This window comes from Gallinula chloropus, assembly GCF_964237585.1.
Source record: "Gallinula chloropus genome assembly, chromosome: 12".
Classification (NCBI taxonomy): Eukaryota; Metazoa; Chordata; class Aves; order Gruiformes; family Rallidae; genus Gallinula; species Gallinula chloropus.
In genome coordinates this window covers 20,921,824-20,944,124 of record NC_140097.1, presented here as the reverse complement: position 1 = coordinate 20,944,124, position 22,301 = coordinate 20,921,824, and the positions used below count along the sequence as shown (strand labels likewise).

Genomic DNA, 22,301 nt, shown 5'->3' with positions numbered 1-22,301 from the left:
ACCCCTGCCCCTCGCTGGTGCTGCGGTCTCCCTGGGTCTGTGGCCATCTGCACTTCCTAATTAAAGGAACCCCCAGGAGACCCGTAACACAAACGAGCTAATTTCATGTTTAATGATCTTTAATCAGAAGTGAGTGTGACTAACAACAGCCATCCAGAAGGTGCTTTGTTATTCATTTTATCTTCCATTGGCTTCTCCCAAAAGCTTAAATCCCACCCCACACGTGGTGGTGGTGGCCCCACACCTGCAGTGGGGGTGAGGGTGCTGAAGGATCAGGGAGGCTGGTCGGTCCCCTGGCCCCATGGCACAGGGAGCAGACCTCCTGGAAGACCAGCTCTGCCACCTGTTTCCCTCAGGACCACAGAGCCCTTACCTTGCACTTTTTCAAGCCCTGACCACCCCAGGAGCAGCTGAGTGAGATCCCAGTCCTGCTCCATGCTGCAGCCAAGCTTTGCACACATGTGGGACAGCCAGTGCCACCCCAACCCTGGACCCAGGACATGCCCTGAGGCCAGGCTCCACTCTCCTTGCCACAATCCTGCTGATGCTATGAGAGCTAGCAGGGCATCCACATCCCTGGCAACCAGAAACTGGTGGAGCTAGTGACAACTTATTCCAGAAAGGAAGGACAGAGTCCTTGGAAACCCTCTAGTCTGGGAGTCTCCCAGCAGTCAGCACAGGACCCTACAATTTCCTCTCCCTAGCATTTGTGTTTCCAACCATGCCTGCTGCCTTCTCCTAATCCTCTCTTCCCCCTCCTCACAGCCCGTTAAACCCAGCACCAGCCCTGTGTAAATAGCACTGGTATTTCTAGAGCCTTTCAGAGTAAATACCAATAAAGAAAACAAGGAGGGGGGTGAAGATGTCGAGGGATTTCAGGGCAAAACATTACCCAGCATCTTGCAAAAGAGCCTGGAAAAAAAAAAAAAGCACTTGTGGAAGGGGAGGCTGTGATGTGTCAACTGCTGCCCATTTTCTCACGCTGTAATTGCCACACGGTGTCTGTGCAGCAGCACTGCGACTGCCTGTGCTGCTCACCGGTACCTGCAGGGTTGTTTCTGCCTCTTAAAACCCTCCCTGCAAGCCAGGGGCAAAAGCCAGCTTGGGGAGTTTGGTGCAAGGGCTGATTTCTTTGGCAAAGCCACCGTGCCTGCAGCAAACCCTTTGCAGGTTGGTTTGGTGTCAACCAGGGAGCCCCTGGCCAGGTCTACGTGGGACCTTGTGGGTGGGGGCTCTGGGGATGCTGTGTGCCTGAGTCTCCCCTCCCCAGGCGTGCTTGCTTGTTCCCCCAGAGCCCACCCCCCACAGCCCTGTGCTCCACTTCAAAAGAGTGGAACACTCTTTTGCCAATTCTACACCAAAATGCCAAGCAAAAAGCTAATCAGTGACACCAGGCTGTGACCTTCTGGAGTGCTGCAAGCTGGAGCCTTGCCAGCAGCACCAGTGAGGACCCTGCTTCTCCATGGGTGCTTCCTGGCCGTGCCCCAGCAGCCAGGTCTGAGCCAAAGCCAACAGCACAGGGAACCCTGGGTGCTCAGCAAGGGGCACCCCCCCTTCCCCAGCACAGCCTTTTCCAGGAGCATTCACAGAGCTCTTTTTTTCAACCAAAACAATTACAGCAACTAAAAATCACGTTAAAAAGGTCAGTGCTCTGCTATCTCCTGGCGATGCCAGGATGGAGGGGTGCTGTCCCAAACCTCCATGACATTGGTCTAATGAGGTAGCAGCAATCAAAGCACATCACACACGCAGCTGTTACTGCCCTGACACCCCTCTGGAGAAGCTGGGGGGGCACATCAGCTCCTTGCTCCAGCCTGCCCAGCCTGAGCACACAGCCAGCAAGGACACAGCTCACCCCCCCATTCCCTTTTCCATAGGTTTTCTGGAAGATCACCGGAGCTGGATAACCCCTCTCCTGTGCATCTGTTGTCCTTGGCAGCATTGCTCACTGTGTCTCCTAAGGGTCACCCCTCTGATCACATCCCTGGGGACACTGTGGCTCCTGGGGCAGTTTTAGCTGCACCACATGGATTTGGGTCCAGGTCAGCCTTCTGGCTGCGGGTTTCATTTCCCCAAGGGGCACGGGGGTGACCCCGGCGGTCAGGAAATCTCTTCCAAGATTTCATTTGGACGAGCCAAATCCTGCAGCAGTTTGCCTTCCAGGTGAGGAGGAGAAACTCAGAGGGTGGTGGGGAAGTAAAGCTGGTTCCCAGCTGCAGGACAGAGCCGGTGGCTGGGCTGGCACTCATGTGCATGCCTACCCAGCCTCAGTGCTCTGCTCACCAGCAGCTCTGTGCCCTGCAGCCAGCGCCTGCCACGCACAGCGAGTGTTTCAGGAGCTCTTCATGTCCCCAAACCACCAAGCACACAGAGACAGCAACAGATCCTGCTTACAGTCCCACCTTTGGCATGGTCAACTGCTGGCAGCGCACCAAGCAGCCCATGCAGCTCCCCCTCCCCTACAGCACCCGCAGCCCCTGGCCCCGCTAAGGCCGGGTGGCAGCGGGGGATGAGCAGGGGGACGTGGCACATCCCCACAGCAGCATCACCCCCAACAAGTCTGTCTGTGTCGGGAGGAGCAGGATGGGACTGGCTGCTGGCCATGTCCAAGGATGAGTCTGTGATGGCCAGGGAGGTCTAAGTCAGGGGAGGGCTCACCCCAAGGTCTCCCAGCCCTGCCAGAGGTGCAGCAGCCTTCGCTGGCTGCAGATGTGCACCGAGGCCAAGAAAGTGTTTCTGCAACAGCTGCCAGGGGGTGGTGAGAGGACCAAAGCAGGAACAGGCTCCCACAGGGACCCGGTGAGCTCCTGGGTGAAACTCCATGCTGCAGTCACAGCGTGGCTATGCTGATGCCTGGCTCAGGGCATCAGGATGAACACTGGTGGCAACTGTAGGGGCTGAAACCCTTTGTTTCTACTGGGATGTCCTTGTCCACACACATCATGGTGAATCATAAAATTAGGGGATCTGTAAGGTTGGAAAAGACCTCTAAGATCATCAAGTCCTGCCCAATTTGGTGTCACCTGCAAACTTACTGAGGCACACCCAGTGCCCTCACCCAGACCGCTGATAAAGTGAGTCCCCTGGCATCCTATCCCTGAGCAGAGGCCGTCCGCGTTTCCCAGGACAGGTGGAAACAGTCCCCATAATCTCCCTTGGCATCTTTTTTTTTTTAAAAAAAGCAATTTCCTCCCTCTACCTCTCTGACAGAGCTGGGGAAATATTCAAGTGACCCGTCAACAGTTTCTTCATCTCCACAAGAAGATGTTCTATCTGATCAGGCCTTGCCCGCTGTTCTTTACACGGCATCTCCCGTCTGCTCCCGGTCCTTCCAGGCTGCCTCCAATGAGACGGGGCTGCACCCAGGTACCACAGCACCACACATCCCTGCTAGGGATGGGATGGGATGGGATGGGAGGGGATGGGATGGGATGGGACGGGATGGGATGGGATGGGATGGGACGGGATGGGATGGGATGGGATGGGATGGGATGGGACGGGATGGGATGGGATGGGATGGGATGGGATGGGACGGGATGGGATGGGAGGGGATGGGATGGGAGGGGATGGGATGGGATGGGACGGGATGGGATGGGACGGGATGGGATGGGAGGGGATGGGACGGGATGGGATGGGACGGGACGGGATGGGATGGGACGGGATGGGATGGGAGGGGATGGGATGGGACAGGACGGGATGGGACAGGATGGGACAGGACAGGATGGGATGGTATAGGATGGTATGGGATGGGACGGGATGGTATGGGATGGGATGGAACATGACAGGATGGGATGGGATGGGATGGGATTGGATGGGATGGTATGGGATGGGATGGGACGGTATGGGATGGAACAGGACGGGATGGGATGGGACAGGATGGGACGGGACAAGATGGGATGGGGTGGGATGTGATGGGATGGGATGTGACAGGATGGGATGTGACGGGATGGGACAGCAGCATCCAGAGGAAAGTCAACAGCCCCCACACCAAACCACTGCACCCATGTAGCCGCCATGGGTGGTCCTCCAGAGCAGGGGGGGAGGGAAGCCCCTTCGAGCCCCATCCTTGGCTTTTAGGAGGGAACATCACTGACATGGGGTTTTTGTGAATGATTTTCTTGTTCTGCTTTTCGGCCAGAACAGCTCTACAGCAAGGTTGGTGCTTTAACACAGTAATTCTCGGAGCGTAATGAAAGCTGACATTATATCAAACACAATAAAGACTCTCAGTTGATGGAGATCATTCCTGAACACACAAACCCATTAAACTGAAAAAAAAAAATATCAATTCTACACACTCGCCAGCCAAAAGAAAATGTGATTTGTTATCTAAAAGGGGGTTATAAACACAGCTTCAATGCACTTTCTGGGCTGTAATGAAAACTGGGTTTGAAATGGCAAGACGACTGCAAATTAGAGTATTTGATTTTATTTTCTAACTTTTTAGGTAAACCTTCTGCAAGGGCAAGTGCAAGGTTACGGCGACGATCTTTCTGTGCCTGGCCGATAAGTGGGATCTGTAATTAAAGGAGGAGAAGAAAGAGAGGGGGATAAGGAGCTGGCGCTCGCCCTTCTAACGCTGCTTTGAACACAAAGCCCTGCCTGCACCGCCACAGCAAACCCACAGGAGCAGCCACCAGCACCCACGTGTAACACAGAGCACCCACCACTCCCACACGCACCCGCTGCGCCGCGGAGCGGGACCCCCTGCCCAGAGGGATGCTGCACCCGGGGCTCCAGCCAGACATCCTCCCACCCCGCTGTGCCACCACCTGTGTGTGTATCCCCCTCCCATGCCCTACCCCTCACCTTCCCTGGGTGGCTGGGAGCGAAATCTCTGTTATTCCTCCTGTCTCTTCCCATTTGGCAAACGACGAGCCCGTTTTCCCCGGAGTTTTGTTTCTAATGGAGCTTGAAATTATCTGGGCTTTGTCATTTGCCTGCACGTTTGCAGGCTGGGGTTATGGATGGGGGCAGCAGTGGGGGCCTGCCAGGGCTCCCTCTGCCACCCCTGCGCCTGCCACCGCACCCCAAAAGCACCTGTGCTGTGCACAGTGGTTAAACTCAGTCCCCAGCAGCCCTGACATCCACAGCTCAGTGCAGAGCTACTTCTTTTTAACTGAAATGTTGTTTTTTTTTTTCCAAGGAGAAAGAGCCTGATGGACTCTGACCTTTCAAACACCCCTTTTCCTGCCCAAAAGGTGGGGAGAGGAAGGGGGGCAGCAGGTGGAGGAAGAGGGGAGTTTCCCAGTGTAGCAATGGAAAATGCAGCAAGGAAGAACTGGGAGAAAAACAACAGTAATAAACATTTTATGAAGCAGAAAATGGCTTATAAAGAAGTCAACTTTTAAAGGCAATTTATATAATCCTGCCAAGCACACATAAAGGTGGGGCTGGCTCTCCACAGCGTCACAGGGTCCCTTAAAGGGACAAACAGCTCTGGCCACCCCAGCAGGCCAAAACTCAGCCATGATGATGCCCTGGGATGCATTCCATGGCTCAGGGTGCAGGTCTGCACCTTTGATGGCATCACCCCCAGGCCAGCACGGTCCCTGCTCCCTCACACCATGGGGCTGTGGGATGTCCCAGCTCCTGCTGCTGGTGCTGGGGTGAGGCTGAAGGTGTGGAAAGCAACCTGAGGCACTAGGAAATCCTGGAGGAACTCAGAGCACAGGGGTGGAGAGGAGCTGGGAGAAGATGGAGCCTGCCAGGATGCCTGATGAGCAGCGTGGCAGCTTGTCAGCGAGGACTGATGTGGAGTGTGGGACCAGAAAACTCAACAGGACCTTCTAGTGGTTTTATAGGTACATTCTGCAGGTCCCTCACCTGAGCAGGGTGGGAAAGGGAGGATGGAAAGCTGGGAAACAGTATGGCAGCCCTACCACCTCCATCTGCCGCCTGGGTATGGTCTGTGTGTGGGCTCAGCACCGCTGCCAGGGCTCGGGGACACAGCTGGGGACATCCAGAGTGGGAGGACAGCCGTGAGGTGCCTTGAGGGACAGGTGCCTGTGGCTCTGTGCAAGTGGAGCCAGCCTGTCCTGGTGGACCCCCTGCAGAGCCCTGTATGCGAGTCCAGGGGCTACTCACTGGGAAAACTGGTCAGCCAGGCAACTGCAAACTGGGAATTTTCAGTGGTCTCTTATGGTAGCAGTACCAGGCGGTCACAGTGCCCTGTGGTGGGAGCCCACCCTGTGGGGAGGGGACACAGGTCCCACCTTTCCGGGGCTCCACCAAGCCTTTGCTGGCAGATGAACGTGCACCCCTGGGAGACCCTAAGTGTGCAGGAGGGGAAAGGCACGGCCTCTCCCCTCTCCAACTCAGGGAGGGTCATACAACAGTCCTAAGCAGCAGCCTGCCCAGCTGTCCCCCTGTCTCTGCCCACTGTGCCACCTCCAGCTGCCACCCATCCCTGGAGTGAAATGAGATGAAGGGACAATGTGAGGGGTGCCCCAGAGCCATCCCACGTGCAACCTTGGGACTAAGACTGCTTTTGGATAAAGAAAGTGCTTGGCAGGGGAGCTTGGGGGACATGCAGGGACGTGGCCCCAGCCTGGCCTGGCTGGGAGACGCAGGGGGCCTGAGGGTGGGTGAGGATGAGGAGCAGGGATGAGACAGGACAGTGTGGGGTGAGCATGCTGAGAAGGGGGAAGCATTCTACACCCCCCCCCCCCCCCCCAAGGTGGCAGACTGATCTCAATCCCTTTGGGCAGGCCAGAGTAGCTGGGAAAGGCAAAACCAAAAGGGACCCCCCCCTCCCCTACAACATTCCCCACAGCGATGGGTTGTGAGCGACGGGTGGGCAGCAGCCTCCCAGGCTCTGCTCCTCTTTCCTTTTCCCTTGGACTTCCATAGCAACCCATCTGCAGGGAGGTTTAATGGGGTTGCCATTAGCACTAATGCAGCACACACACTCAGCATCTGCAGGGGCACCTTCCGATGGCAGCGACTCCGGTGGGAGGCTGGGATGCGTCGCATCCCAGCCTCCCACCGGGAGTCGCTGCCAGAAGGAACAAGCCTCTCACTGGGAAGGAAAGAGAGGCAGGAGCTGGGGATGCTGCTCTGCCTCCTTCCCTGCCAGCACCGCAGCAGAGCCATCGTCACCGGTACCGGCGTGCGGGGTCTGACCGTGCTCTACCCTGCTACAGAGGACTTTGAGTGTTGAGAGCCCTTTGTGCAGCCCCTCTGCCTGGGAAGCAGGGCTGAGGCAGGCAGAGAGCTGGGAAAAGCTGCCAGGGAGCAAACACCCAGCAACTGGGCCAGTCCATCAAGTGTCCCAGGCGGGTCTGGGCTGTCCTGATAAAGCTGCGGAGAGCTCTGCGGTGCCGCCTGGCTGCACATTGTTTCTGGGTGACTCGCTCCTAATTACCTTGATTAAGTGGTTGCAAACAGTGCGATTAAAAACATCTCTTTCTGGTTTGTTTTTTTTTTTTCCCTGGGAAAGTGGATTTCTGAAAGGTTTGTGCTGTGAATGGCAAAAGGAGCCAAGAGCTCCCTGGCCCTACAGCCTCTCTCAACGTGGTTTGTAATCCCCCTCAGGGCGCCAGGCAGCCAGGTCTGCATGGAGAGAGAGCTCCCTGGGGCTGTGGAGGGGGACCTGGCACACGGAAGCCCCCACAGTGTGGAGGCTGCTTGTCCCTGTGGTCCAGGGGACAAACAGAAGCACCAAGGAAACACCTGGACATTGCTCCAGCTTCCTTGCCCTGCCCATGCCCTGCCCACAGGGCATGCACCCTTGGGTGCCAACCCATTGTAGGGTGCATGGGGCCACCATGATGTCCCTGGGGTGTCCGTGGCCAAGTTGTGGGTGCTGCTTAAGGATCAGACACTCCAGGGCTCTGGACCCAAGAGGACACACAGAATGGGCCAGGGATGGAGGCGAGAGCCTGTGGGAGATGCCCATGGCTGCACCCACGCTGCAGTCTGCATACCCTGGGAGCCCCAAGCCACCAGCCAAGGGCGTCCCAGCAGCCTGGGGCTGCTGTGGGAGGGGGTGAGAGGAGGATTCAGCCACTGCTGTGTCCCCTGGGGCTGGGCACAGAGGCAGGGCTCACTCCAGGTGCTGGCGAGGCACCAGCCTCAGCACCAGCCTGTGCCCACAACCTTGTCACCCTCCTAACCTTACCAGAAAGGGATGACCCTCATTCAGCTGTGCACCCATGCAGGAAGGTCTCAGTGACTGCTGGTGACAATGACAACTGTCTGCTGGACAGGAGGGCCAGCAGGGACACTCGCCCCTTCTTGGTGAGGCCGTGTCCTCTCATGAAGGGAAGGTCCCCATGAGCTTGGCCTCCCTGGGTGCCTATGGGACACAGCTCCTGGGGGCACGAGAACTGGCCATGATCACACACCCCACACTGGCCGCGTGGCGACCGAAAGCCGAGCAGCCTGACACCTCTTCCGCTCCTCCTGCCTCTTCCCCTCCATGTCAAACCCACCACCAAGTGCAGGAGGGTCTGTACCGGCAGGATGTGGCCCCAGGTCCTCATCTCCCCTCTCCCTGAGCAGATCCTGGTTGCAGACAGAGAAATCCCCCTCCAGCAGGGCTGTCCCTGGACTTTCCCCTCAGCAACTGGGGATCTGGCCCAACCCAGGGGGGAAGGAGCTGGGTGGCTCAGGAGGACTTTTTCTCGTAGACTCCATTTACACTAGAAGGAAAACAATCTTCCCTTCCTTCTGTATTATTGTTATAATTTGAGAGCATTTCCAGGCAGAATCCTCCAGGTTCCTGCTGAGTGCTATCACCGCCAGAATTACAAAGTCAAATGCAATCATTAAACCTGCATCTTCCCTCTCCCAGCCCAGATTGTTCCTTCCCCCAGAAACAGCCCCCACTGCAACCGCTGTCAGATGAGCCGGCACGTGAGTCACCCCGTGTGAGACCCTGCTTGGCACCAAACCCAAGATGGGGGTGTGGGGGGGATAAGAATCTCCCTGGCCCCCAAACTCTCAGTGATGAGCTGCCAGCTTGACCTTCCCCCTCCTGCTTTCTCCTGGAGCTCCAAAATCACATCGTTTGCCCTCGTTAGTGCTGCCAGGCGGCAGCGCTGGGGCTGCGGCAGCGCTGGGGCTGCCCGCGTGTGGAGCAGCGGCACTGCCACAGGGTGGAGAGTGTGGGCATGGAGGGAAGGACCAGGAGGGGTGGGAGCAGGGATGGTTTGAGGAACACATTCCTGTGTCCCAAGTTATCCCATGGGCAGTGCTTCTGCACCGTGGGGCTCAGCACCCAGGAGGGAAGCAGGTGGGAGCAGTCGGGCACGTGGAGCCTTACCCGGATATTGTCCTGCCAGTGGTGAGCCTTCTGGAACTTCTCTGCTGCGTTGGCAAGTCTCTGCAAAACAAGTGGAGAGGAGAAGTCAGCCCAGGGAAAGTCAGAGGAGCTGGGCATCACCCATGCCAACCCAGGACTGTGGATGCTGCCCTAGCAGCCAGCATCCCCCTGTTTTGGGGACCCTAACTCCACAGGGGGTGGGGGTGTAGGAGGCAAGCATGCAGGCAGCGATGCCTGGAGAAGGATGGCCCAGGCACAGAAAGCTTGCTGTGCTTTCTGTGTTCCTCTGCTTGCTGGAGCAAGCTGCTGTCCCCTCTCTTTCCTGGAGCAAGTTGGTGTGTCCAGGGGAATTGCTGCCACTTGAACTCCAGCAGGGCTGAGCCATCACTGCTTGGTGGCTGCTGGCTCGCAGCCGGAGCCGGGCAGGCTCGCATTTGCGGCACAGGGCAGGTGCTGAAACAGGTGCCTGTGCCAAGGGCCCCCAGTTCTCTGCAGGGCAGAGCAGACCCTTCAAAAATGCTTTGAAAAACCCCATGAAACATCACAGCACTGGGGCCCAGAGGTGCACGGCTCTGTCAACCCAAATTAACCCCTTCCCATGCCCTCCTTCACTCCTGTGGCAGGCTCAGGGGCCATCAGCTCAGCGGCACCAGCCCTGTCTGCAAGACACCAGTTGCAGTGTGGACACAGCATCCCTGCCTGCAATCACTGCCTGCTGCAGGAGGCTCTGGGGGTTGAGCCTGGCCAGGTCTCACCCATGGCTGGGACACACACAACCTTCTTCCACCGAAGGGCATGAATCTCCGAAGGAGACACCTCCACCCCAATGGCTCTGGAGGCAGCTGGCAGCACCATCAGGCTGAGCACAAAACAAGCCACCCAGCCCTTCCCCTCCATCTCCTGACAGACCCCAGGGGTGAAGGCAGCTCCCAGGGCTGTACAACCTGACCCATGCCAAAGCCCAGCTGGAGGTAGCACAGCATGCTGAGCTGAGGGCTGCCAGGACCCTGGGTGATGGGCACCTCTCACAGGGACAGGAGGTTTATCTCTGCAGCCTGCACAGCCCACCTGCTCCCTGCCAGCTTTAGGAGGCTCTCAGGGAACACATGCTGCAGAGGTGTCAGCTCCAGGGTTGAGTGCTCAGCCTGCTCAGGGCTAACTACTGACAAAGGTCCCAAGGCTGCTGCAGCTCAGGAAGGCTCCCTGGTGAGGTGGTGGGAGATGCCTCAAGCAAAGATGTGGCAGGTGCTGGCTGCATCACCTGTTCCTTGTTTCACTCCATCCCCCAGTGGGATGTGATATTAGATTCACAGAACCATATCCCTAAGCACCACACCTACACAGCTTTTCAATACCTCCAGGGAGGGGGACTCAACCTCTTCCCTGGGCAGCCTGTTCCAGTGCCTGACAACCTTTGCAGCAAAGAAACTTTTCCTAATATCAGTCAAAACCTCCCTGCTGCTCTGCTCCATGCTCTGCAAGTGATGTGGGAAGCCCTGCCCACCTCCAGATTCTGAGTTGGCTAGGATGAAGGGCCAAAGGCTGAGGAGAGCATCCAGGAGCCCATCCCAGCACCTGGAGGTCCTGGGACTGCATGTGGTTGGCATCACTGTGCTGGTGCAGTCCCTATCAAACACCCAGCACTGCTGTGGCCAGCACACAAGGGGACTGGGCAGGACTGTGCTTGGCTAGCAGTGACAGGAAGGCACAGGGCGTTAACAGAGGGAACAAGAGCCATCCCAGGGCTGTCCACTCCTACAACACCCTAAATCACCTCCTGGGGAGCACAGACACTCAGTGCTACCTCAGGCTGTGAAGTAAAGCACACAGGGATGCAAAACCCCTCAGCAGTTCCAAGAGGATGCTCAGGGCAAAGGAAGCCCCGAGGCTTCACAGTGTCTCCTCTCCATGTCCCCATTACCTGTGTGAGAGCAGCAGCACCCAGCCCTGTCAGCGTGGTGGGAGCAGGGCTGCTGCCTTCTGGGAGCACAGCAAAGCACAGGTAACCAAACATAAGGTGATGAGCAGTGAGAGGCATCATAAATCTGTCCCTCCCTAGGATGCAGCTCGTTCTTATCAGATGCAGGGAAACACGTATCCATCACCACACAATCTCAGCACACACCGGTGGAAACTCTCCCTTTCACACAATCAGAGTGCCTGCCTTCAACAGCCAGCAGCCAAGGGGAAAGATCAGCTATCAGCTGAGCACTGAAGCAGAATTACCTATGGGTCTGGTCCCGGGGACAAGACAAAGGGAGAGCTTTGTGTGGCTGGGCAGGACAGCCGACTCAGGTTAATTTTGAGGGCAGTTTTTGGGGAACTCACCTCTCCAGAGGGGCTGAGAATAGCTGTGACCCATGTCCTGCACTTCACTGCCCTCCCCAAGCTTTTGTGCTCCCTTTATATATCGAAACCAAATGAGGTTCAATAAAAGCAAGTGTAGAGTCTGGCACCTGGGAAGAAATAACAGCTGGAATCAGTACAGGCTGGGGGTGACCTGCTGGAGAGGAGCTCTGTGGAGAAGGACCTGGGGGTCCTGGTGGGTGACAAGGTGGCCATGAGCCAGCAGTGTGCCCTGGGGGCTGAGAGACACAATGGGATCCTGGGGGCATCAAGAGGAGTGTGGCCAGCAGGTCACAGGAGGGGATCCTCCACCTCTGCTCTGCCCTGGTCAGGCCCCACCTGGAGTGTTGTGTCCAGTGCTGGGCTCCCTGGGATAAAAAAGACAGGGATCTCCTGGAGAGAGTCCAGAGGAGGCTATGAACATGATGAAGGGCCTGGAGCATCTCCCCTGTGAGTAAAGGCTGAGTGAGCTGGGGCTGTTCAGCCTGGAGAGAAGAAGACTAGAGGGGGTCCTTATGAATGTTTATCAATATCTTAAGTATGGGATGGAGGGGGAAATGGGCAGCCCCTTTTCAGTGTCTGTGGGGACAGGACAAGGGGCAATGGCTGCAAGTTGGAGCACAGAAAGTTCCACAGCAACATGGGGAAGAACTTTTCCCCAGTGAGGGTGAGGGAGCCCTGGGACAGGCTGCCCAGGGGGTGTGGAGTCTCCATCTCTGGAGAGATTCCAGCCCCGTCTGGACGCCGCCCTGTGCAATATGAGCTGGGGAGCTGCTTTGGCAGGGGGTTGGACCCCATGGGCTCTCCAGGTCCCTCCCAACCCCTGCGATTCTGGGATTCTGTGCCTGATTATTAAAGATGAGCATTTATTCCGAGTCATGTTTAAGGCAGCAGTGATGAAATATGCATTTTTCTATAGTTGATAAGAGCCTGTTTGTTTATTATGGGCCAGGGTGAGATTTATGGACATCTTTAGCTATTCATCGCCTCGTGAGAAGAGCCTGGAGGGCTGCAAATGGTGCAGTGAGGGATGGCTACACCCAGGAACAACACTTCGATGGGAGAGATTTTTCCTCTGGAAAATGTCAATTCATCAAAGTCAATCTGGACACGACTTGTGGGCTGTTCTCTTTTTACACTGATAATCCAGATGTTCCTTTCTGATAGATGGCACGTTGCAGGGATGGGGAGCCCGCAGGGGGACAGCGCAGCCACAGCCGGGTAGGGTTCCGACTCCCGGCTTCTGCTGCATGGCCACCCTGCAGCAACTGCCCCAGAGACTCCCAGCTGCTTCTTCTGCAGTGTCTTCCTTGCTGAAGACATCCTGGTGCTGTGGTTGGGATGAGGACTGGGAGGACAGAGGGGGATCCTCTACATGCCTCCATCCCTGCTGGGGGATTCCTGTGGGAGCAGCTCCGTCCTGTCCCTGGCTGGTGACAGAGGGGAGCCCTGGCCAGCCCCTGCCCTGAGATATGCTGCTGCCATGAACAGGGTGGGCGATCACTGGGTTTGGGACCCTCTGTAAGGATGAAGCTCCTGAGGGGGCTATTTGGGACAGCTTTGCTCATGAACAGCACCTCCAGCAACACTCCCTGTGTCCCCAGGGAAGGTGATGCTCTGCCCAGAGCCACATGCTGCTGCAGGACATCCCCATTAATGCCAAATGAGTCCATCATGAATAATGTTATTGTGATCGATACAGCTCCAGAATTATTTCTAATCCTTAATAATGATTAAAGCATTATTTTTCAAGTGTTACAGATCAATCAGTCCATCTCAAGGTGTGCTGCGTGCAGGGACTGCGAGATGTCCAGCCTGCAGGCAGAGCACCAGGGAGCTGGGCAGGGGACACACAGCAGGGGACTGCAGTACAGGGCAGCCACTACAACCTCCCTGGGGCTGCCCTGGGGTTGTCAATTGGGTGGTCCCAGTGGCAAGAAAAATCTTCCAAAAATAAAACATGGGTGAGAAATAACTGCAGAGTTCCAGCAGGCTCTGGTGCAGGGACCACCCTGGCCCTGGCTCTTTAAGGAGCACAGTTCTCTCCCCAGAAAGTCACCAGAGGCTGAGGACAGGAGATTTAGAGGCTGAAAAGCGCTGAATTGAAATGACTCTGCAGGTCATGAAAGGCCAGCGGGGGGATTTGCAGGGGATTGGTGTCTGGAGATCCTGGCGGCGGGGGCTCTGCGAGGGGGAAGGCACTGCATGGGCTGTGTCATGCCCTGGCCTCTTTGGTATTCTGCGTGGCACTGCTCCTCACCTCACTGCTCAGCCGGGCAGACCCGCAGAGAGCTGCCAGCTCCTCACACCAGCTCTCCAAGGGCAGCACAGACACGGGAAGGGCAGGCGGTGGCAAAGGCTGCGGGGCCGGGTGCGTGTCCTCCCGGGGAGGGGAGCAAGGTGGGTGACACTTGGCCTGCCTAGGGATGGCACAGCCCAATGCAAAGCTGCTCGTTTGACCCTGCTTTGCCCCAGGACCCTGCTTCTCAGTCCCCATCACCCATAAGCCCACCCCACGCCGAGCATGGCTTGACCACCTGTGTTCACCCACAGCAGCATCTCAGTGGGGAAGGGTGTGTGGGGGGACAGTCGGTCTGATGCCCTGAAGCTGCTGGGAGCAAGGCAGCAGGGAATGCTCTGAGCATTGGAGCTGGCACAGGCAGAGGCTGCAACCTTCTCTCTAGGTGGAGGGACCGTCCCTGCCATCAGCATCCCTGCTGCTTGAGGGGACAGTGCATGTGGGACTGTCCTCAAAGCAGCAGCACCTAAGGGCGCTGCTCACCCCTCCTCATCACCCCTTCTCCCCCATCGTGTCTGGCTCTCTGCTTCCATTTCTTGTGTAGTGGCTTCCAAGGGAAACTGGTCCAACGCTGTGCTACATCTCTCCTCCCAGCCCCCATGCTCAATAAGTATGCCCTGGCTGTCTCCACTCCCATCACATTGGGGGCTTTAACTTGGCAGGCAGCAGAGCAGAGACGGGAGCGGCACAGCGAGGTCAGAGGCCAAGGCTGGATTTATGAAGCAGGATTACAGCAACACCCTGCAAGAGGAGGCTGAGCAGCCCTGCGGAACAGCAGCGATGCCACTCTCAAGCCTCCCCAGGGACACAAAGTGCCCCATGCCTGTGCTGATTCTGGGGAATGCTCCCAAGGGAGCCTGGAATATTTTTCCCAGCTTCTCCCAGCAGCTGGGAAGAAAGAGCCCAGCAGTGGCCCAGCATGCAGCAGCGGTGTGCCCAGGGAGATGTGCTCTAAGGGACAGCTGCTCCTGCTAAACCTTCATTTACCTCCCACCCACGTGGCCATTACTGTCCCCATCGCCTCGGCACCTCCCAAGCGCCGTGTGGTGTGTCAACCTCGCACACCCCAGCACGCAGCTGGAAGGAGGGATGTTTGCTGGAGGTTTCAGCAGCCCTGCACTACCAGAGAGGTCCATGCAGCATCTCATCATCCCAGCCCACCTCCCAGAGTGAGAAAACATGGTTAACATAAGAAGGTGGAAAACAAATACCCACTCGACAAAGCCAAGCAACCCCAGCCCTGGGCAGGAACACTCCTTGGGAGCTGGTTTTGCAGCTCTTTCTCCTCCGCAACAGAAGAATGAGGATGGCTCAAGCCCTCTCCTCCAGCATCAACACCCTCGTCATGGATGGGGCTCCCTCAAACCGCACCTGTCACCATGGAGCATCCAGGGGGGTGAAAGCCTCTTCCATATGCTTCACACACTTCCGTGTGGGTCCGCCTGTGTGCATCAGAGCACAGGGCAGCTTCTCGCTGTGCCATGGTCCCACCTCTTGCCACCACCCCAGCTGTCCCTCTCCCCCCCAGCCTCCCCTATCCCCATGCACCCCTGAGCAAGCCAGACCAGCACAGCGTGCGCACACGGCCATCACACAACGATCAACCAGTGACAAAAGACAACAACCCCTTATATACACATAGGGAATATAAATCCTGAGTAAACACTGTAAAGCAGTGAAGCATCTCATCCTGTAATAATCTCCGAGACAGTTGATCCCAGGGCTCTTATTACCCTCGCAGCCGGCATCTGAAATCCAGTCGGCAGCAGGCTCAGCCACAGCTCAGTATCGACCAAGGAGGCAGCTTCAAACAGGCTGCAGCGTGTTCCTTTCAGAGCACTAACCTGTTTGTCAATAACTCCCTTCACTGCACAGAGGGAAAGGGGTGGCTGGAGCCCATCTCTCCTCCTCTGGCACCTGGACCCAGCCCGTCCCCGAGGAAGGATGGAGCCGGCTGGCTGCCAGCGCCCTCCTGCCCATGGGAGGGCAAATGAAGCCCCTGCTGAACAGTAAAGAGCAGGTGGTGAATCCCCCAAGGACTTCCAGAGCTTGGTGCTGGGTCAGTTGGTGCTCTGTGCTGGGATCTGGCAGGGCAGTGAGTGGGGGGACACCTCCAAAGAGCCAGCGAGGGTCCTGAGCCCAAACCTGGAGCAAAACCAGTGCCAGAGCTGCTGCAGAGCCCAGGTGGGGCAGTGGCACAGCCAGCACCCAGCCCTGAGAGCCTGGCAGAGCCACAACCTCCCCTGCTTTACTGACCCCCTCAGTAACTCACAGCTCTGCAGGCAGCAGCACGTGGCTCTTGCTCCCCTGCCAGCATCCTTCTCTACTCCTTCTCCTCCAGAGCCATGATTTTTTACGAGTAAGAAAGACCATTACCAGGTTTAACACTGACAGGGAGGGGGGAGTGAGACACCCCAGTCAGAGAGGTACCAGTGCTCCTGCAGCAGTGCAGGAGGGAGAGCACTGCTCAGCCCTTCCCAAGAGCTCAGCTTCTTGCAAAGAGAAGTGCAGCCAGGGCAGAAGGACAGCCCAGCTAACCAGGCATCCCGCAGCAGCCCAGCCCTGCCAAGTGTGCTCTCCAGCTCCTCTCCCCTGGGAGAGATGCTCCTCAACAGTACCTTTCTCCTGGCACTCATGCCTTCTCTGAGGGCTGACATTTGCTTTCCAAAACCACAAACCTCATCACCCTGACTGCTCCCGAGAAGGGAGGAGAGGGATGGGGGTGCTGTGCCCCCATGAGGGTGCTGGTTTTGTTCCCACCTCCACCAGGAGTGCGACAGAGACATGGGATGCAGGATGGACAAGATGGGGACAGGCACAGGCAGGCTTGGCCTGTCTCAGCGTCCCCTTCCTCTGCATGGAGCCAGCAGAGGGAATTTGGCCACACCAGCATCACCACTTCCCACATCCCCCTACCCTTCACCAGCAAACCCTGCTCTCATGTCAGACAACACAGAATCACAGAATCACAAGGTTGGAAGGGACCTTTGAAGATCATCAAGTCCAACCATTCCCATCCTAAGCTAAACCATATTCCTGAGTACCTCATCTACCCTTTTTTTTAACACAACCAGGGAAGGTGACTCAGCCCCTCCCTGGGCAGCCTGTGCCACAGCCCCACAACTCTGCCAGGGAAGAACTTTTCCCTCACATCTGCTCTGACCCTGCCCTGGCACAGCTTGAGCCCATTGCCCCTCGTCCCATCTCCTGTCCCCTGGCTGAAGAGACCATCACCCACCTCTCTGCACCCTCCTGGCAGGGCAGGGGAGGTGGGGAGAAGGTCTCCCCTCAGTCTCCTCTTCTCCAGGCTGAACACCCCCAGCTCCCTCAGCTGCTCCTCAGAGGATTTGCCCTCCAGCCCTGGGGGACTGAGCCCTGGGGGTGCCACTCGTGACCGGCCTCAGCTGGATTTGGCTCCATTCACCACCCCCCTTTGGGCCCGGCCATCCAGCCAGCTTTTAACCCAGCTGAGGGTCCCTCTGTCCAGACCAGTGGCAGCCAGTTTCTCAGTCAGAATGCTGTGAGAAACCGTGTCAAAGGCTTTCCTGAAGTCCAGGCAGACACATCCACAGCCTTCCCCTTGTCCATTCAGCGGGTCACCTTGTCACAGGAGGTGATCAGGTCAGTCTGACAGGATCTGCCTTTTGTAAACCCATGTTGGCTGGGCCTGATCCCCTGGGCATCACACATGTGCTGCATGACAGCTCCCAAGATGAGCCTCTCCATGATCTTCCCCGGGACTGAGGTCAGACTGACAGGCCTGGAGTTCCCTGGATCCCCCTTCCAGCTGTTCTTGTGTATGGGTGTCCCATCTGCCAGCCCCCAGTCGAGCCTCTGATCAGTACTGCTAAATGCCACCACGCTCCAGCCCAGCTGGAAAGAGCTTCTGCCTGGCTTCAGGATGCAGGTGGTCCCTTGGCATGCCAAACCAGGCCTACTTTCCCTTCTCTGCTCAGGACCTGAGTACTTTGCTCTCTCCCCTTTGCCCTGCTCCTTGCAGCCACAGTACCCTTCTCCATCTTCTACAGCCAATGGAAAAGCAAGCAGGGCCCTCTGCTCTGAGATCCCAGAGGAGGGGCTCAGCAGGAGCCTTCAGCTGCTCTGTGCTGTCCCTGTCCCAGGGCACCTGGGTTGCCCCTCAGCCAGCAGCACCACGAGCCTCTGAGATTGGAGAGACACTAAGGAGGAGGATGTGCTTGTGCAGGCCAGTGCTCTGGCAGCTGTCACTTGCTGTCCCTCAGCCACAAGAGCCACCTCCTCCACCTCAGCCTGATCTGAACCCATCCCTGGGGACAGCAGGAGATGGAGCTGCTGCAGCTAGCTGCCAGCAGGACCCTCATGTCCATTTCATCACCATCCTCAAGAGGAATAGAACTCAGGACTGCACATCAGTCCCTCTTGCCTAAAATTTAGGGAGCTTTTGATGGTGAGAAGAAAACTAAGGATGTAAAATGGCTTTTCAAAGGCTGTCCCAGGGGATAAATCCAAGCCCAGCAGTTTTAGATCATGCTCATTTCACACCTCTTGCTCTCTTCTGGAGCATCAGCTCACAAAATGAGTGGGGCAGAGAAAGCTCAGTCTATTCCTGATGGAAGGTCCACCACTTCCACAGCAGTCAGACCAGTAAAGGACTAACTGGTCTTAAATCACTTTAACAAAATCCTGGCTGGCAAGGAAGAAATTCTCTCTGGGGAAGAAGCTGGGATATTGGTATTTGGTTCCTGGGAGATGTTGAAGAGCTGGGGCATGTCAGCAGCACCCCAGAGGGGTGATGGACACCAAACACCCAACAAGTGTGGTCTGCCAGCTGTGGGTGGGACAGATGTGTCCTATCCCAGGCTGAGTCCCCCAGGAATTGCAGCACAGCAGCTAACTGGAGGGCTGCCAGCCACACACCCCAAAGTGAAAAGCTGGGTGAGCTCTTGTTGTCAGCTGCTTTGGGGACAGGTAACTCCAGGGCTCTGCTGTGTTCTCAGTGGCAGTGGCACAGTGGGGGTCACAGAATCATAGGGGTTGGAATGGGACACAACACTCCAGGTGGGGCCTGACCAGAGCAGAGCAGAGGGGGAGGATCACAGATCCTCCTGTGACCTGCTGGCCACACTCCTCCTGATGCCCCCAGGATCCCATTGTGTCTCTCAGCCCCCAGGGCACACTGCTGGCTCATGGCCAACCTGTCATCTACCAGGATCCCCAGGTCCTTCTCCACAGAGCTCCTCTCCAGCAGGTCACCCCCAGCCTATACTGATACAAGTGGTTATTCCTTCCCTTCAACATCTTGCATCCTGACCGTGGGCCTCTTCTCCCCAAAATAAGGCAGGATAAGGACGGGTTTATGTTTTGTGCTTTGGAGGCTCTGGCTGCAAAGACCTGAATGGACAAATTCCTCCCTCTGCCCAAGTGGCAAGCTGTATCCCTTCCTTTTTATTTACTAAAAACCCCCAAAAGTTCCCCCAAGCTCTAAGTAAAATTGATTTTTAAGTGAACCTCTCTCTTATAATTGGTGGTTATTGCAATGGGTTCTGAACTGTGACCAGTCCTGCTTGGCCATCCTGGCTGGAGCTCTGCAGATTGTTTGAGCATGGTTAAGGGAGCTGGTTGGATTGAGTGATTGGAGTTTATCTGGGGAGGAGATGGGGCTGCAGCAGTGGGAGGAGATGCCAACTAATGTGTTTGCTGATCCTCCTGACACCACAGAAGCTGAGACTGCCCTGGGACCTCAGCACATCTTGACCTGAATTACTTCTGGTCACCTGAAACCTTATTGTGCAGCAGGGAAACTGCTTATCACTGGCAAATGGGCAAGTACCCAAGCCCTTCCCTCTGGGGCAGACTTGCCATGCTGTGCCCAGCAGCTTGCCCACCCCATCCTTAAGTATCCCATATCTGAAGTATGGGATGCAGGGGGGAATGGGCAGCCCCTTTTCAGTGACAGGACAAGGGGCAATGGCTGCAAGTTGGAGCATAGGAAGTTCCACAGCAACATGGGGAAGAACTTTTCCCCAGTGAGGGTGAGGGAGCCCTGGGACAGGCTGCCCAGGGGGTGTGGAGTCTCCATCTCTGGAGAGATTCCAGCCCCGTCTGGACGCCGCCCTGTGCAATATGAGCTGGGGAGCTGCTTTGGCAGGGGGTTGGACCCCATGGGCTCTCGAGGACCCTTCCAACCCCTGTGATTCTGGGATTCTCTGAGTGGCTCCCCCTGCCCTGCCTGTGCTCTGCAGGGGTGCAAAACAACCAGGAAGTTCCCATGGAATGCAGGAGGGGCATCCCTGGGAACCCAAAGCACAGCTGCCCATCCCGCCTGCACCCCAGCAGGTCTGCAGCTCCCCAGTGCTGTGGGGGGTGAGGCTTTTAGCACCTTTGAAATGCTCCCCTTTTTCTCTTTGCCTTTCACTCGAGTGGAGGCTGAGAGAAAGTTTGAGCTGGAAACCACTTACAATCGATTTATTTTAAGGCACCACCTCTCGCTGCGCTCTGCTGTGTGAGCTTTAAAAAGCCCCTCGTCTGGTATCTGCTGCTGCCTGGGGATCTCCATGCAGAGCAGCACAGCAAGAGCTCCTCCCTTATTAAGTTTTTGTGATCAGGCATATTTTGAGTGTGTAGAAATCCCCCCCACACACACCCCAGCACACACCACAATGTCACCACCCTGTGCTTCCAGCAAGCCCTGAGGGGAGCACCCAAAATTTCCTGGATGGAAATCCTCTGGAGACAAGTGTGATGTCTTCCTCGTGCCCCCCCAACACCCCCAGCACCTCTCCCATGGCCCGAGAGGGGTCAGGCATGAGGATCAGTAACCTCATGTTCCACCTCTGCTCCATCACAACATAAATGGGATCAAAGCAGTTTAAGTTGCCAGTTTAAAACACCAAGGAAAAGCAACAGCAACGTAAGAAACCCTGGAAGGGACTTTTTAGAGGTGTTTTGCTCTAAAAAAAAAGTCCTGTAATTGCAGCCAGCTTTCCTCAGGCTCTCAGAAGTTCTGCCTTGCTCCCAGCTCCAGGCAGTGGGTTGGCTGGCACCCAGAAGAAGTTTCAGGAAGGTGGGAGCAAGCAGAAGCAAGGGCCAAAAAGAGCCCATCACATACACCCCCAGCTCTGGGACTTGCTCACACCCAGACCCTGGACCTTGTCTCTTCACCAACCACGAACCACTGTGTGCCCTGAGCTTGAAAACAGGATGGCCAAGCCAGCAACAGGTTGTTATCCTCAGCCACTGTCACACCATCCTTCCCCACCCGTGCCACTGGCCAGCTGTCACCCCAGCACACCCACATCTCCAGCACACCCAGCTGGTCACCAACTGTCCCTTCCCAATGTGACACCAACGCTCCTACATCTACCTCCAGCGTTTCCACTGCGCAAGGGGTACCCTCCTGGCTGCCAGGAGTGGGTGGATCATCAGGACTTATTTCCATCCTTTTGGGATCCATCCACCTCCACCCTTCCTGTGTTGTCACCATCCTCTTCTGCCATGGGGACATCACTGACAGTGCCCAGCAGAGCCCTCAGTAGGGTCCAGGGCTTCACCACCAACACACACAGCAAAGGGGGAATGGCAAGGAGAAGACAAGATTGAGCAAAGACAAGGTCCTCTCTGAGGGGTGGGGAAAGAGTGCCCTTGAAAATCTGAGAGGAAACTGCAATGAGTGGAGCCTCCCAAGGAGGACCCATGGCTTTGGATGCTGCACACAGGAGTGGACAGAGCAGCAGGACACACAGCAGTGCCTGGGAGGGGCTGGGAGGCCTCTCAGGGCTTGCCTATCACTGAAGTTTCACAAAAATGATGCATAAAGATGGCCTGACAGTCTCTCAAGCAAATGATATGCTTCACTTGGAAAGTCCATTATTAGGAATTTACACCACACAACAGCAGAAATGTGAGCAGAGGCTTCTGGGGTTTGACTTGGACCCTGAGCACCAGGAAAACTCACACCCAGCAAGGAGGGAAAACCAATACACTGTCCAGGGGCACAACACGTACATCTCAGCCTCTTCTCCTCTCCTGGCTTTGTTTTTCCAGAGCAGTTATTCCCCTTTCCTGAGTGAGGCAGGGGTCAGCTGAGAGGCCCTTTGGGCTGATGGGATTATTCAGGTGCTTTGCCCCAGTGTCCTGGATCAAGCAAGGATTGTGCACCCCTTTTTCAGACCAAGAAGCTCACTCACCCTCTCTTGGTCCCTCAGCTTCTTACTCTTTGGCAAAGCTCACAGCTCAGGCTCTTCAGGCTTCACTGCTCTTTGGCAAGACGTCCCAACCTGCTTTCCTCCTCCTCTGCCTCCTTGTTCAAAGCTCCAAACCCTCATGCAGTGTTTCCCTTCCCTGTGTTCATGCTTACAGACTCTATAACAAGTCCAGGTTGCTGGACAACTGCCATGCTGATAGAGTGGG

The 22,301-nt window shown here is 56.4% G+C and overlaps 1 protein-coding gene across 1 annotated transcript in view; it reads right to left on the bottom strand.

Annotated features, from left to right (window-relative positions):
• CACNA2D2 (calcium voltage-gated channel auxiliary subunit alpha2delta 2) overlaps positions 1 to 22,301 on the bottom strand; it is a gene marked incomplete at its 3' end in the record, with an annotated part of 212,088 nt that overhangs the window by 33,879 nt on the left and 155,908 nt on the right. Inside the window, exon 3 of the mRNA XM_084269755.1 lies at positions 9,269 to 9,328. Within this exon, the coding sequence (XP_084125881.1) occupies positions 9,269 to 9,328 (60 nt within the window). The remainder of the gene's footprint in view (positions 1 to 9,268; positions 9,329 to 22,301) is intronic.